Source organism: Populus trichocarpa, chromosome 13 (assembly GCF_000002775.5).
Source record: "Populus trichocarpa isolate Nisqually-1 chromosome 13, P.trichocarpa_v4.1, whole genome shotgun sequence".
NCBI lineage: Eukaryota > Viridiplantae > Streptophyta > Magnoliopsida > Malpighiales > Salicaceae > Populus > Populus trichocarpa.
This window is the reverse complement of record NC_037297.2, coordinates 1,580,239-1,594,319: the sequence shown is the minus strand read 5'-3', so window position 1 is coordinate 1,594,319 and position 14,081 is coordinate 1,580,239. Positions and strand designations below refer to the sequence as shown.

The window sequence follows — 14,081 nt, the reverse complement described above, 5'->3', positions numbered from 1 at the left end:
TAAAATTCTATTCTAGCCAAAACATGTTTGCAGAGAGTTGAGTTGTCTTGGACAAGCCAGTAACAGAGCTTATGAATGTCTCATAAATATGAAATATGCACTCGAAAACCAGTGAAATCTGACAGCAGAAACGGTGGTGATGGTCTTCCTTGTGCTAAATGCTAGTTTGATTCTCAGGTTTCCAGTATTCTAAGATTGATTAATGCTTTAACATGGAGGCCTTGACTCTGCTAAGCCAATGGATTGCTTCCTTCTAACTGTGACATCCTAGACTTGCCAACACATGCTTCCTATGGAATATTTGTGGTACTGGGTTAACTTGACCATTCACGTCTTTGTCGGAGAAGGAAAAATCCAAAATGCTTCCAACCATCTTTTGAGTTTGAACAACTATTTGGATCTTTTACACATTTTTGCTTCATGCTTGCTTGATCAAATCTGTATGAAGTAAGGTTGAATAAGGAACAAGTGCCATAGAGTTTCGGCATGAGCAAGGACATATTGAAAACCAGAAGATTGTTAAGAGGCACTCCAGATTTAGCCATTACTAGATAGGGCGGTGTTACGCCGCTGCTCACCCAGATATTTTTCTATCATAAAGAAAAAAAAAAGGTTATCGATTTGGTTGAGTTTAATAAATAAGCTAGTTTAAATAATATAAATAAAATAAATAAACTACCACAAAATATTGAGAACAAAAAAATACATTAAGCTCGTCGAAAGCAAATTGGGTAATATTATGAAGCTCAAATATCAAACAATTTAACGTTGAAAGCATAACTAAAAAAAATTAATTATTAAAAAAATCAATTAAAAAAAGATCTGAATGAACTCGGGTTAGCTTGCTATCTCTATAATCTTAGACACATGATTGAGATAACCTCTTAGAAAGGATAGTGAAAAAAAAAAATAAAACCAATTCCTAATAAATCAAATGTTGAAGGAAGAAATTGAAAAATTTTTTTTTTATAAAAGATCAAAGTCAACTTGTGTTAACTTTTAAAACTCGTTATTTTAGTCATGAGTCCAAGACCAACTCTATAGAAGGAAAACCCTAAAAAATAACTCATCAAGATTCTAAACCAATAAAGTGTTGAAGGGTGAAATTGAAAATAAAAAACAATGCAATAAAAAAAATGATAAAAAAATAGTGATGAAAAAAATTAGGATTAAATTTGATATTAAAACAATTTGAAATCATAAGGCGATGGATGAAATTGAATTCAATTAAGAAAAGAAAAGAAAAAATAGAAACTAAAAGAATAATTACCAGATTTGATATAAAAATTAAATGAAACAAATAATGATAGAAGAAATTGAAGAGAAAAAGCAATTAAAAAATATAAAATAAAGAAAATAACAACGAAAAAGAATGAAGAGCAAAGTAGATAAAAAACAAATAAAATGACACTTTTTATATTTTTACAGTGAGAAGAAGAAGAAAAAACCTAGCAGAGTCCAATCACCACTTCGCTGTGTACACATATTGTACCAACAAAAAATGCATGGGAAGCCGCTTCAAACACCATTCTAAAAAGTTGTTTGTGAACGTAGAAACATACTATAAGCGCCAATAATTTTTTTAAATAATATTTAGGTTAATTAAATGATTAAATTATCACCCACTAATTTGTTAACAGCTAAAAAAAGTAGTTTGATAAGACAAAAAAACCACTCAATTTCAAGTTTAAAAAAATATGCTTTTAATGGTAATAAAATAATTTTATTATGCATCTAAAATAAAAAATAAAACACTCTCTAGATTTCAATTAGATTATTATTTTTTTATTTTAAGAGTATTTTATGTTTTATATTGTGCTATGAAAATGCAAAAAAACTAAAATAAAATTAGTTATTAGAAAATAATAGTATTGTCCTCAATAGCTAGACTAATAGTTTTTTAAGAAGGGTAAAAATATAATTATACTATTATCATTCATAATACAATGTATTTAGATGTATAATGAATTCACTCCTCCTAGTCATTTTTTTCTTTAATATTACAAAAAAAAGAAGAAGAAAAAACACCTTAAATAGTGAACCCCAACGAACTATTCGGGTCTCTCACGTTCGCCGTACCCCTGGCGCCACCACCACCCGTGGCAGCATGCAAACCGCAAACCGCAAACAAAACAGCAGCCAGGTTAAGGGAAAAGTCAAAGCAGAAAGCAAGCTCTGTCGGGGAAATAAATTTATTAACAGTAATACAGGTAGGTCTTAATTAAACTAGACAAAACTAAACCAGGTACAGATTGATTGACCTTAAAGAAGGTAAGGTAATTTCCCTAAAAGGGCAAGTTCCTCGAAAAAAGGCAAAAGAGAGAGAAGCCATCTGCCGGAAAGTTAACTCGGCTACAAAACCGGGTTTTAAATTACACGGGTTAACCCAGGTCAATCAATTTGTGGTTTATATGCCTGGAAATCGAACAAGTGCAGCAGAAAAATTTACTTGTTATGAAGAGCAAATGGAGAAGAAAGACAATGACTCCCTCTTTGTGGCTGTAGTAGCTAAGATTTTCCCGAGAAAATCGATCTTTTCCTTGATCGCTAGCTAGAAGGGATTGGAAAGAAGAAAGGAGGAACAGGAGAAGAAGAGGAAAGCGTCGGGATTTGTGTTCCTAAAACAAAACGAGATCGTTTTGTTAATTAAAAAAAACACATGACAAGTCTCACTCGGGTTGCTACGGGTCACCCGGGTTCCGGGTTGACCCGCCGGGCCGGGTTTATTACTATGGCCATAAGAGGTTAAACTTCTGACAATATATAAATAAGAGAGTCAGAAAGGAACGCAAGACAAAGCAAAAGCAGCTGCTGTTTCCAATCTGAGGTTTGTTCTTAAGAAACATCACTCATTTTAAATACAAAAACGTCATCACTGATGACTAAAACTCTGCTGATTCATCATCAAACCCTTAACTAAAAAGAAAAAAAATCTGTTTACGGACACAGATTTTACATAAAGTAGATCCCATATTTCTTTTCTTGCTAAAAGTTCTGCTTTTCTTCAGGTTATTGATCTTGCAAGCAAGAGAACAAGCTCTGCAGAAAGAAAAGGTAGCACCACAATCTTTCTTCTTTCATAGACACACACATGCATGTCACTTGCTATGTGTTGTTTTGCTTTATCGATCTTGTGTTTTACCATCCCAAAAGACTTCTGGGTTTTCCTTTTTCATGTGTTCTTACAAAGGCTTTGTTTTGTTTGGTTAGAAATCAACGCAAGTATGAATTCTTGGTTTTTGGAGTTTGTGTGTGTATCAGTATGGTATCTTTTTTCCTTTTTATTAATTGAGTTGGTTTTTTAGCTCAAATTAGTATGTGATGTGATGCTGCTTGTGGTTCTAGAAATGAATTACAATTCTTTTGTTTGATTTTCTTTATGAAGAATACTTGGAATTTGCTTTACCTTTTGGCCTGTACCGAAAATTACCAGAAGAAGATCAAGATCATCACTAGTTTGCTTTGGGCTCATGGTTGATTGCCTAAAGGCATGTTGTAATACTGGAAGAGCCGTGTCAAATAAATCAAACTATATTTCATTAAAAAAAAAAATTAACAAAAAGCAAGTCGGTTGAATCTCTGTCAATATCATGGTGATTATGGATTTACTATTGGTAATGGTTTCTGGGTTTTTTCTTTTCTTTCTAGATATTATACTAACCCTCAGCAATTTTAGCATCTATGTATTTTGTCTGGATCCTGCTGTGTGCATGTATCTTGGCGATTTACTTCTAGGATAGGAAGCAGATCGAAGATGTACTGGGAAAGTTCTGGGAAATTAATTCTATTCTGTTTCTGTTTGGGAGCTGAACAGTGTCATCTAGTAATGAATTTCTTTCTATAATTGCACTATGTTGTTGTCGGGATATGGGTGGGTCTTCTACCTTCCCAAATGCATCTGTCTCCAATTAGTTTCATCATCAAAGTGGCAATCATAAATTTTTGAGACTTCACCTTTTGAATTTAACTGCGGAACCATCACAGCTATGCGATTCTCTGCTTTTCCTAGCATTAAGAGGATGTATTCCTATCAAAACTTGGCTAGCGGAAGCCCTTTGTTACCATGCTTGAATGTGAATTAAGTGTAATTGATGTCATTGATTGATACTGGGATATACCCTCATTAATTGAAGTGGTAATATCCATAAAAGCTCATCCATGATAAAATGCAAGGATGATGCTGTTATTCTGCATCTTGGATATTATTGGGGAGAATTGTTTATTTGTTTATGTTTTTGAAATCAGACAAACTTGGTTTGCGGCATTTTTTTAATAATTCAAACACCTGATTGGATAGTGTTAATTGGATTTGCATCGCCTTGTAGTTGCATCTTGTTCTGCACGTCAGAGATTTGCTATTCATAGCAAAGCCAATTTCTTTCATGAAATTTCCTTTCAGCATGCAATCATATGATATGTATATCTATATAGTGCAAATTAAATGCTGAATTTAGTTTTTCATGTTTCCTCTTGTATCTTGCTAAACACAGAGTCATTAAGTTGCTTATTATTGTGTTTAGTTGGATCAAAATGGATCAGCAAGGGTATGGGACAAATCCATATCAGCCAAACCAAATGCCTGCTGCCTCAAATCCTGGATCAGTTCCTGGTCAGCCTGCAGGAGCTCAGCTTGAACAGCATCAACTTGCCTATCAGCAGATCCACCAGCAACAGCAACAGCAACTCCAGCAACAACGCCAGTCTTTTTGGACAAATCAGTATAAAGAAATAGACAAAGTTACTGATTTCAAAAATCACAGTCTTCCCTTGGCAAGGATCAAGAAGATCATGAAGGCTGATGAGGATGTCAAGATGATATCAGCTGAGGCACCAGTTATATTCGCCAGGGCTTGTGAAATGTTTATTTTAGAGTTGACCTTGCAGTCTTGGAATCACACGGAGGAGAACAAGAGGAGGACACTACAGAAGAATGATATTGCTGCAGCTATCACTAGGACTGATATCTTTGATTTCCTGGTTGACATTGTACCTAGGGAGGATATGAAAGATGAAGTGCTTGCATCAATCCCAAGAGGAACAATGCCTGTTGGAGGGCCTGTTGATGCACTCCCTTACTGCTATATGCCACATCCACATGCACCTCAGGTCGGGACTCCTGGGATGATAATGGGCAAGCCTGTGACAGACCCAGCCATGTATGCCCAGCAATCTCATCCCTATATGGCACAGCATATGTGGCCACAGGGACCAGAGCAGCAGCAGTCACCCTCAGATCAGTAGTAACTGGAGCATGGAAGTTCAGAAGTGTAAGCTCACTTTAACTTATCTACCGCTGGATTGTGTTTGATGACCGAGACCAGGGTGATCAGATGAGTATGTTGTACAGGAATGCTTTCATGTAACTGATAGTGCCAATATTTCTTGCCTTTCTACCAGATTTTAGTACGCATATCATACTACTTTTCTAGTAAAAACCATATATGGAGATGACAGTCGATGTTGAAAATTTCAGTAATGGTGTTATGTAATGACCAGACTTTGTTGTTGTTTTTTTCCCTTTCCTATATGTACGTGATAATTGATGAGCCATGAACATCATCCTTCTGTTATGGTATGTGAACTATGGTTGCTCAGTGTGGATTTTTCTATCTTTTCGTTTAGACCACCCCCCCTCCCCTCCAAATTCTTTCAATGTCTGCGTGTCCATATTTACTCGGTTTCCTAGCTCCATAATTGTTTTCATTGATTGTAACATTTTTTGAACGTCTAGCACAAAGGAATATCCCTCATGAAAAGGTGTTGTCGAGAATGAAGCTGAAAAGATGCAGGGCTTTTTGTAAATAACATGCAAGAAAGATTATGGCTGATCTTGATTGAGCTTCTTTTTTTTCTCTCTCGGACGTTGTCCTCTCATTTTTATGTTTGAATCCTTGTTCAGCATTGAACAGATTAATTGTTTTTGGTTCGGTTCTCTCTTTATAAATTCTTTCGTGTACCTTCTTCGCAGAATGATTAAAATGTGAAAGGTACAGCAATACCGGGGCAATAAATATGCCCCCTGAAATCTCCAAGCTCTACTGCTACCAGGGTGGATTGTTTCACTAAAAAATTAACCAGTATTCTGTTCCCCTTTAAGAGCTGATCTTATGTTGGTGAACAGCATATTCCCATTCTCGAAAGCATGTACTCAGCTGATACACATCTGCTAAGTGCTGCTTCCAAAGATTTGTGCTACGGAAGTTTATGATTCAAGGACCAATACGTGTTAAACTTGAGTTGTTTGACCTCACGAAATCAGATAAAGAAGAAAAAAGACTTGTTGAAAAAGAGAGAAACATCTAAATTTTTTTCATATAATGGTAATAATATTCCCTGTATCGGTGGAGAGGTCCTTCCGGAACTTGATGAACCTTGCATTTCTAACTAATGTACAGGGATTATGTTATCAACTACTTTATATGCTCTTCATGACAATCACCTCTAGAATCCCATCAAAGCCAAATTTGCCTGAAAAGTGACTAGGATCAACTGGACCAGGCAGTTGAAATGAAATAGAAAACTGCCCTGGTGAGCAGAGGTTTCTGGATAGCATCTCAAACTTTTGGGAGAACCTGTACACCGTTTTCTCACCTGTTGTTGTGATGCCCTTTATCAGCACCTTACCATCATTTTCGATTTTGCAGCTGAATTCATCTGCAGAAAGAAGGATAGTTTAAATAGACACTGAGCAAAGGGTAAAGGAAAAGAAAAGGTATCAAGATTTGTTAATATAGTGGAAACATGAGGTGATGCAACCTAAAATTAATAGGGTTCAATCACCCCTACCTGTTTGGCATTTTCAAGCAAACAAACAAGCAACCATCACAGAAATTTTAACAAGAGTGGCCAGCGTAAATTAAAGATGTTCCCTTCAATTATTATGAATCTTGGTGGCAATAAGTTTAAGTTACACAGTTAATGTTGTCTTCCCATGTGAAAGCTGAGATGTTTTCTATGGAATTGGAAATATGATCAGATCAATTGAATGTCATCACTGCATGGTACGCACATGGCAAGCTACAACATCATTTGATTTTTCCATTTCACAGACAATTTTGAGCATAACAAGCTGATAAGATATAAAAGGAAAATTATGAGATTCATGAGAACTTTATGCTTACAATATATCTACTAGAAGTAAACTACAGCATCATGGAAAGAAAAAGGAAATTCAGTAAGAAGCAAGCATTTAATCATACTAATGATACTTACTGTCGTCTTGTCTCACTCCAGGAAGAGACACCCGGAAAAGGTATGCATCTTCACACTCACCAATATCAACAAGCCCGACAGTCTGTTGCACCTGGCCCATTGCAGCAGTACCAGTCAATGCAAGTCCACCTTTACATGCAGCCACCAAACTGTTCCACTCTTCCTTTTTCGCTCCTGATGGAAGAAAAACCATCCGTGGACTTTCTTCAGCAGATTTTCCAGAATCTCTGGCTAGTAGAGATGTTGTACAGCTGTGAGAAGGAGGCAAACCTCTAAATGGCACACAGCTAAGAGGTTGCACATCATAGACATGCAGATCCCTGGCTTGCAGGATGCCATCTGCATGTTTTGCTCTCTTATGAAAATGATGAGTACTTGTAGGAGGCCATTCTACACCAGGTCCAGCCTCATGCACTATCACATCATATAGAGCACTGCCATCCAAATATGAGTGAAATCTTGCTGCATCTCTATCCAGCAGAAGATTCTCGAGCCCAGTTAATCTTATAAACCTCTCAATGTCCTTCGAGCCAATATGGGAGGTATTTGGGTTGTTGATGAATATCACATTTGACACAATTTGGTATCTATTATCCATTAGTGAATGAGGATGTAGGTGGGTTGGAAACATATCGGGAAACTGCGGGTAACTGGCAGTTCCAGAAGCAGGTAGGTTGCCTAGAAAGAATTGGTGCAACAAGGATAATTTCAGAGCAAGATGCTTCTCTGCCTTTCGAAGTGCATAGTGGTATATATGCTCTATTTCTTCAGTTTTGATGTAGCCTCCAGTTAGTTGTTCTAATAAGTAAGTTGATAGACCCTCAGCTGCTCTTTGAAACAGTGATTTTTTAGGTCCTTCTTTCAGATCAGGCCCAAAAAAGTTTCCAATGATGAAATAAAGGAGGAAAAGTTGGTCATTGTTGGCTATGACACTTGAATCAACAAAGGATTCTGATCCCGCAGTCGAAAGAGAATTTGCAGCCTGAGATGAAGTATCCATATGTTTGCAATATAATAAATCAGAATCTGCATTAAAAATTCAAAGCACTTAGGAAAAAATCAAATAATGATTCTCATAAATTTGACAAAAATTCATTTAATGTACTCATAAAAAAATTATGCTGACAGGCCAGTGCCTAAAATATACATGACGTTATCTTCATTAATCATATTATTTTCATTTTATGATGACAGGCCAGTGCCTAAAAAATACTTGTTTTGGGGGTTAATGTTTATTTGAAACTACATTAATCATATTATTTTCATATGATTCACGGAACACATGCTCCTGGCATCATTTTACACATCATTCCATATTTGTTGAAGTTTTTGCCACGAACAAATATCTAAATTACTAAAACAACTTATGAGCTCAAGTTTATATCATAAGATGGATGGCAGATTGGTAGGCTATGATACAACTATGTGTTGTAAAAATGACTTAGTTCAGCGCAAATACATCGAGTACACTGTATAGTATCAAAGATAGCCAAACTCCTCTAATCAATGACATGAACTACCATATATTCACAAACTTCTACAATTGACGAGAAACCATAAACGTGTGCATGCAAACATCTACCCATTCATTTGCAAAATATTGGAGCATCAACTGTTCACTAGCAAAAATAGTTTTTTAAATGGTAACATATCATTGATATTCATAGTAACTCATAGATACAATCTGGATCAATCTATTCTAACATCAATGGAGATTTAGCAACATAACTGCCTATGTTTTACTCCTTATATAACATGATTAAAAGGGAGTCTAACTATCCTTTGGAATTCCGCACTTTTAGTTACAGGATAAAATTCCATTAGGCAAGGTATGACATAAGCTATAAAACTTTTAAATTGAAAGGTTCCTTGAATCTATGGCTTAACTGACATAAATATATCAGAAGAACTCCCATAGCAAATAAATTTAGGGGAATGGCTGAGGAAACTTTATCTTTTGACTCTAAAAATAACCACCTCAAGGTCACCGGCCATTTCAGCAGCCAGAATTTTTCATCATGACTAGCCTGGTCTCAGATAACAAAGGGATGGAGAAAGGTTGCTAGGCAGAGCAAAGCGCTATGAAGGGTGAAAAGTCAACTTGCTAACTTGATAGAGCTGAATTCTTCAATGGGTTTTTCTGTCGACAGATGCCCTTATCCTTCACTTGTTGTCAGGATACGATAACAAATAGCACAAGTATTCACTCTCTCTCCTCGGTCTATATCCTAAGGGGAAAACGGTCAACTTAATCTGCTAGCCCTAAAATATATAGCTAAACAAATAATAGCATATATGTTTTCTGATTATGACAAGGAGCAATCAAAAGCAGTTAACAACAATGCATGCTGAGAAAAGATAACTCAATTAAATGTAGCAGAGTTTGATGATTTGAATTGTGGCTGGAGTTTTGTTCATGGAATACATGCCATCGTGAACTTTCATAATGGGTTACTAGCATTGCAGGATAAACTTCTTACTTAACGTGCCTCTCCTAGCCCATTCCGTTACAAGATGTAACAAAAAAGATCCGTCACTAGGGTCCACTACTTAATGTAACAGCTGATGTGAGTAGTACGACTGAAGATGAAAATGATAAAAAGGTTAGTTATAAGTAGAAGTACAAGCAAATCAATTGACCCCTCAACTACAAACAAATCAATTGGCCCCTCAACTACAAGCCTGAGCTTTTAGGTTTAGTGCTTTCTAATGATCTGTTAGAGAAACTATGACTGGGTGATCAGATGTTTCAGGCCTCAAACCCCCAATGTTACAATAAATTTCAACACAAAGTGGCAGCACATCTATGTTAGGTTCACATATTCAAACCAAATGACTTCTGCATAGAAGTGTGTTTAAGGATATAAAAACATGTCCTTAGGCCCTCAACTATAAGCCTGAGTTTTGAGGTCTGATGCTTCTCTGATAACAACTTCTGGACTCATGTTCTTTTCTACTGGAATTTGAAATCAAACTCTCATGATTTATAGAGCACGTGTCTAACCACAATGTCTGTGGAATGCAAGATGTCATCATCATACTAGATAGATCAACAACTCTAAAATAACCACATTGATTTAGAGCATGACCATGGAGAACCCTAGCATTCTTAGGTCCCATGCTGTACCACAACCTGGATCATGCTAGCCAATTGCAGTTCATGAAGACTCTGGACCCAAAAAAAATGGCAATCCCAGTATACTTTCACTTATTTCAAAATGTTTCTAGTAATTAGACAAAGAATCATTTACAAGTTGGAAGACATCAAGACGGAAATGCAACATCTAGCCAAAATAAAGAAAGTTAGTAGCTAGTTTTTGCTTATAAATTTTAGCACACATTTGCTAGTACATACAAGGAAGGTTAAATACTCACACCAGTCACATTTCTTGACTGGCCACAAACCAAACTTTATCATGTTCCATTCACCCGATCATGAGCAAGAGAAACCTTGCATTTCACATAATTCACCTCACTAAATTAGAATTAGAAAAAAGAAAGTGACATGCATGTACAAAATCTTTCCAGTGAATGGGGAAAGTGTTGTCATTAACAATTCCTTGGAACACAAAATTTCAGTAAAGCAAGAAAAACTTTTTAAGCTATATATCTTTGCTATTTGTAATGGCTCAAACTAGATATGTATCTTCAGTTAATCACTGAAGTAGGAATATAACAAACATCACTCCATGCTGAAACATACATGTCCAAGGCTGTGACAGAGTATCTGCATTGCTTTAAACCATGGGAAGAGTATCAAAATGGAATCTGATCTGTCCTTGGGCATCTGAACACTGACATGATAGATTCGAAAGAGAAAAAATGTGGCACAATCACATAAAAATAATGAAAAAAAGAAAACTCTATATGCAGAAGTTTTTACACGACCCCACACACAAAGGTCCTGAGGAAGAAATATGGAAACAGATATAGGAGGGATGCTAAATCCACCTAAAAAATGGCACCTTTTGTTTTTATTGATCTCACAAGCTCTGTGAATTACGAACTACTCTTAAAAATGTACCAGAACCTCTTCCAGTTGTAAAGATGGTTAATGAGAATCAAATAAATACAAACACAGAATATGCATGAAGCAAATCAATTTGCCAATTCCCCGAACCGGAATTGTTCCTTTCGCCTTCCACACAATGGACTGATTTAATCAGTCATTAACACTAGCCAAGAATGAGCACAATTGAGATGGTTCATAATACTAAGAAGGCAAGGGCCCTCTATTTTCCTTGGTAGCTCAAGGAACAAAAAACTAAGGGTAATAAACAGTAATATACAGCAAGGAGCAGGCAAGTAGATAATAACAATAAAACAAAGCATGATGTAACCACAACTGAACAATGACATCATTGGACGGGCTAAGACCAACATTAAATCAAGCGATGATATAAAAAGGAAAACACAAAGAGGCTGATTACGATAATATTTGGGCAACTCGGGAGTCAGGATCTTTCCCGCGAATTGGTGCCTGACTTGATGATCTACTGAAAACTTCTAGCCACCAAGTCCAGCTGGGATCTAAGGAATACAAAAGCTTTCTCCTCGTTAGTGAACGACAAATTGAAAAACTGGCCACAACGATAAGATAAAAATCAAAAGATTATTCAACTTAACATGAAATTCATTCAAATTATGAACTATTATGCGGATGAGAGCAAGACTAATCAAATTTGGCAACCAATCAAGTATACCAGCTTTGAATCACGGAAGAAATAAATAAAGGCGTCCACTTTGAAGGAAGTTTTAGCCACACCTCATAAAAAATTCCAATTTTTGAAAAACTAGAATTCCTTTTTGTGTATAGTTCTACCAAAACAAGGTTACTTATCCAAAAAAAAACTCAGCAAATTTAAGGCAAAAGAAGTTACAGTCTTCATATCATTGACTCTCGTGACTGCAAAACTGGATTTAGGTGAGGAAAAAATGAAAGAAAATCAGCAATTTAAAGAACAAGATTTTGCTAGGAACACAAAACCAAAAAAAAAAAAAAACTTCAATAATTAATATAACAAAGGTTCATTTACTGTATCATATATAAACTGATATCAAATCATGAAGAGAGAGAGAGAGAGAGAGAGAGAGAGAGAGAATCAACATCTATGAAATTATACATGCAACCAAAGATTCATGCAATACAACACTTGTCACCTTAACCATAAAAAAAGTAAAAAATAAATTGGGTTACTCATCAAAATCCTTGCTTTTGATACAAGCAAAAAAAATACAAACCCCAGGTTCAGATTCTAAAGAAAAATTAACACATGGAATTACAACTAACATAAAATTAAAAACAAAGAACGAAATAATAGGTGTTCAAGACACATGCATACATAATGTATGCAGAGAAAGAGCAGTAAGAGGAACTAACCAGTAAGAAAGAGAGGTTGAGACTTGAGAGAGTAAAGGCAATGAAGCGAAATAATGGGTTGTTGTTTGTTTTGGGTTTTGCATAGTAAAACTTGAGAAAGTTTATGTCTTTTAGTAGTTTTGGCAGCTAGGAAGAGAAGCCATGCCATTTCTCCATACAAGGTACCTGCAGCACAACACAACACTGTTTTGGCCTGGAGCGTTAACCAAAACATGACTTGAAAATCTAGAAAATAGAAAATATTTTAAAAGTTTGAAAAGGTAAGAAAATTAATAACTCGGAACACCCCAAAAAATTGATATAACCATATTTCCATTTTCGAGGCTTTATAGACATAAGCTTTTCTTTTTTAGACTTTATAAGTTAGTTTTATTTTTTTTAGGTTTTTAAAATTTAACTTTTCTCCTTTTTTTTAATGTTTAATGTTTTCTATATTTATTATGGTGTTTCAATGTTTATTTTTTTTAATTTATGAAAATTATTTTTTTAGGTTTTGAATATTAAATTTTTATTTGGTTGTTTGATGGGTATTTTCATTCGAAAAGAGGCGAAAGGTCATATATTTTATAAAATATCCATTTAAAAGAATATGTAAGGATGGAAATCTCTTAAATAGACATGAAAAAATATACTAAAATATGAATCAATTATATCTTTATTACATTAAATTAAATTACAAAATAACTAAATGTGAAAGCAAAAATGTTAAAGACCATTTCACTATTCATTCTCTCATAATTTACTATGCATTTGATAAACGATTGTTTTGGTTTTTATTCTCCATCAAACTTTTTTTTTATTTTATCCTTTTAATTTTTATTTCAATGAATAATTTGAATTCTTTGCATTTACTTGAGAGAGGAAGGTTTTGATAAAATTTTAAAACTTGATTATGAATTAATTTAATAAGATATGATTTATTTTGTAGCAATAAAACAGAACTAAAAAAATGAAAATCAAATTGAGAAATAAAAAATAATGGATGGCCTATCTCAAACTCATGGAAAAGTTATAATTAGTCCCCATTTTTTCTATTGACTTTTTTCTTGTCCTTTTAGTTTTTAGAATTTTTGTGTTTGTTAAAAATTTTATTTTGTTCATTTTTCAATTTATTGGTTTGAGAGAGAAGGTCATTGAAAAACAACAAATAAGAAAGAAAGTTGACGGCTCACCTAAATATAGCAACAAAATAAGTTGTCTCGGTGTCAATAAGTTTTATTGTATAAGAGAAGTTTATTTAATTTTTTTTACGCTGATCTTTCTGCAAAAAAAATAGATCAGAGTTAACAAAGATTTTATTTCACAACTTGATTTTGTATTTTTAGATCAATTTAAAGGTATTTTAAGTTGAAAGATTGATTTAATGAGATTATAAAGGTATTTGTTAGGTGTTTTTAGATCAAATATATTGAAAATAGTTTTTTTTTAATCTAAAACACCCTATCTCTTTAGTGGTTGAAAAAAAAAAAGATGTTAATGAAATACAAAA

At 34.6% G+C, this 14,081-nt stretch overlaps 2 protein-coding genes and 1 long non-coding RNA gene across 5 annotated transcripts; 1 reads left to right on the top strand and 2 right to left on the bottom strand.

The window, feature by feature from the left end:
- Positions 1-45: 45 nt before the first annotated feature.
- LOC112323905 (uncharacterized) lies at positions 46-2,571 on the bottom strand. The gene is made up of 2 exons (XR_002977438.2): positions 2,029-2,571; positions 46-590 (listed from the first exon to the last, which is right to left on the bottom strand). It is a non-coding gene; the product is annotated as an uncharacterized LOC112323905 (long non-coding RNA).
- A 113-nt stretch (positions 2,572-2,684) lies between these two features.
- Positions 2,685-5,594, top strand: LOC7473301 (nuclear transcription factor Y subunit C-3). The gene is made up of 3 exons (XM_002319517.4): positions 2,685-2,827; positions 3,009-3,054; positions 4,521-5,594. The coding sequence occupies exon 3, from the start codon at positions 4,531-4,533 to the stop codon at positions 5,239-5,241; it is 711 nt and encodes a 236-aa protein (XP_002319553.1). The 5' UTR covers positions 2,685-2,827; positions 3,009-3,054; positions 4,521-4,530; the 3' UTR covers positions 5,242-5,594.
- Positions 5,595-6,167: 573 nt separating this feature from the next.
- Positions 6,168-12,838, bottom strand: LOC7473300 (increased DNA methylation 2). Of its 3 annotated transcripts, none has more exons than XM_024584093.2 (4): positions 12,593-12,828; positions 11,643-11,792; positions 7,213-8,238; positions 6,168-6,654 (listed from the first exon to the last, which is right to left on the bottom strand). In XM_024584093.2, the coding sequence occupies exons 3-4, from the start codon at positions 8,210-8,212 to the stop codon at positions 6,416-6,418; spliced, it is 1,239 nt and encodes a 412-aa protein (XP_024439861.2). In that variant the 5' UTR covers positions 8,213-8,238; positions 11,643-11,792; positions 12,593-12,828; the 3' UTR covers positions 6,168-6,415. The 3 variants fall into 3 exon arrangements, with proteins under 3 accessions (XP_024439861.2, XP_024439860.2, XP_024439862.2); XM_024584092.2 differs by having other exon boundaries at positions 11,643-11,742; XM_024584094.2 differs by lacking the exon at positions 6,168-6,654 and adding an exon at positions 6,674-7,069 and having other exon boundaries at positions 11,643-11,742; positions 12,593-12,838.
- Positions 12,839-14,081: the final 1,243 nt, after the last annotated feature.

Bases quoted from the DNA above. Each gene is read 5' to 3' on its own strand.
- LOC7473301 (XM_002319517.4), top strand. From the start codon at position 4,531: ATGGATCAGCAAGGGTATGGGACAAATCCATATCAGCCAAACCAAATG.
- LOC7473300 (XM_024584093.2), bottom strand. From the start codon at position 8,212: ATGGATACTTCATCTCAGGCTGCAAATTCTCTTTCGACTGCGGGATCA. The intron at 6,655-7,212 runs GTAAGTATCATT...TTCTTTCTGCAG, and splicing joins TGGAGTGAGACAAGACGACA to ATGAATTCAGCTGCAAAATC.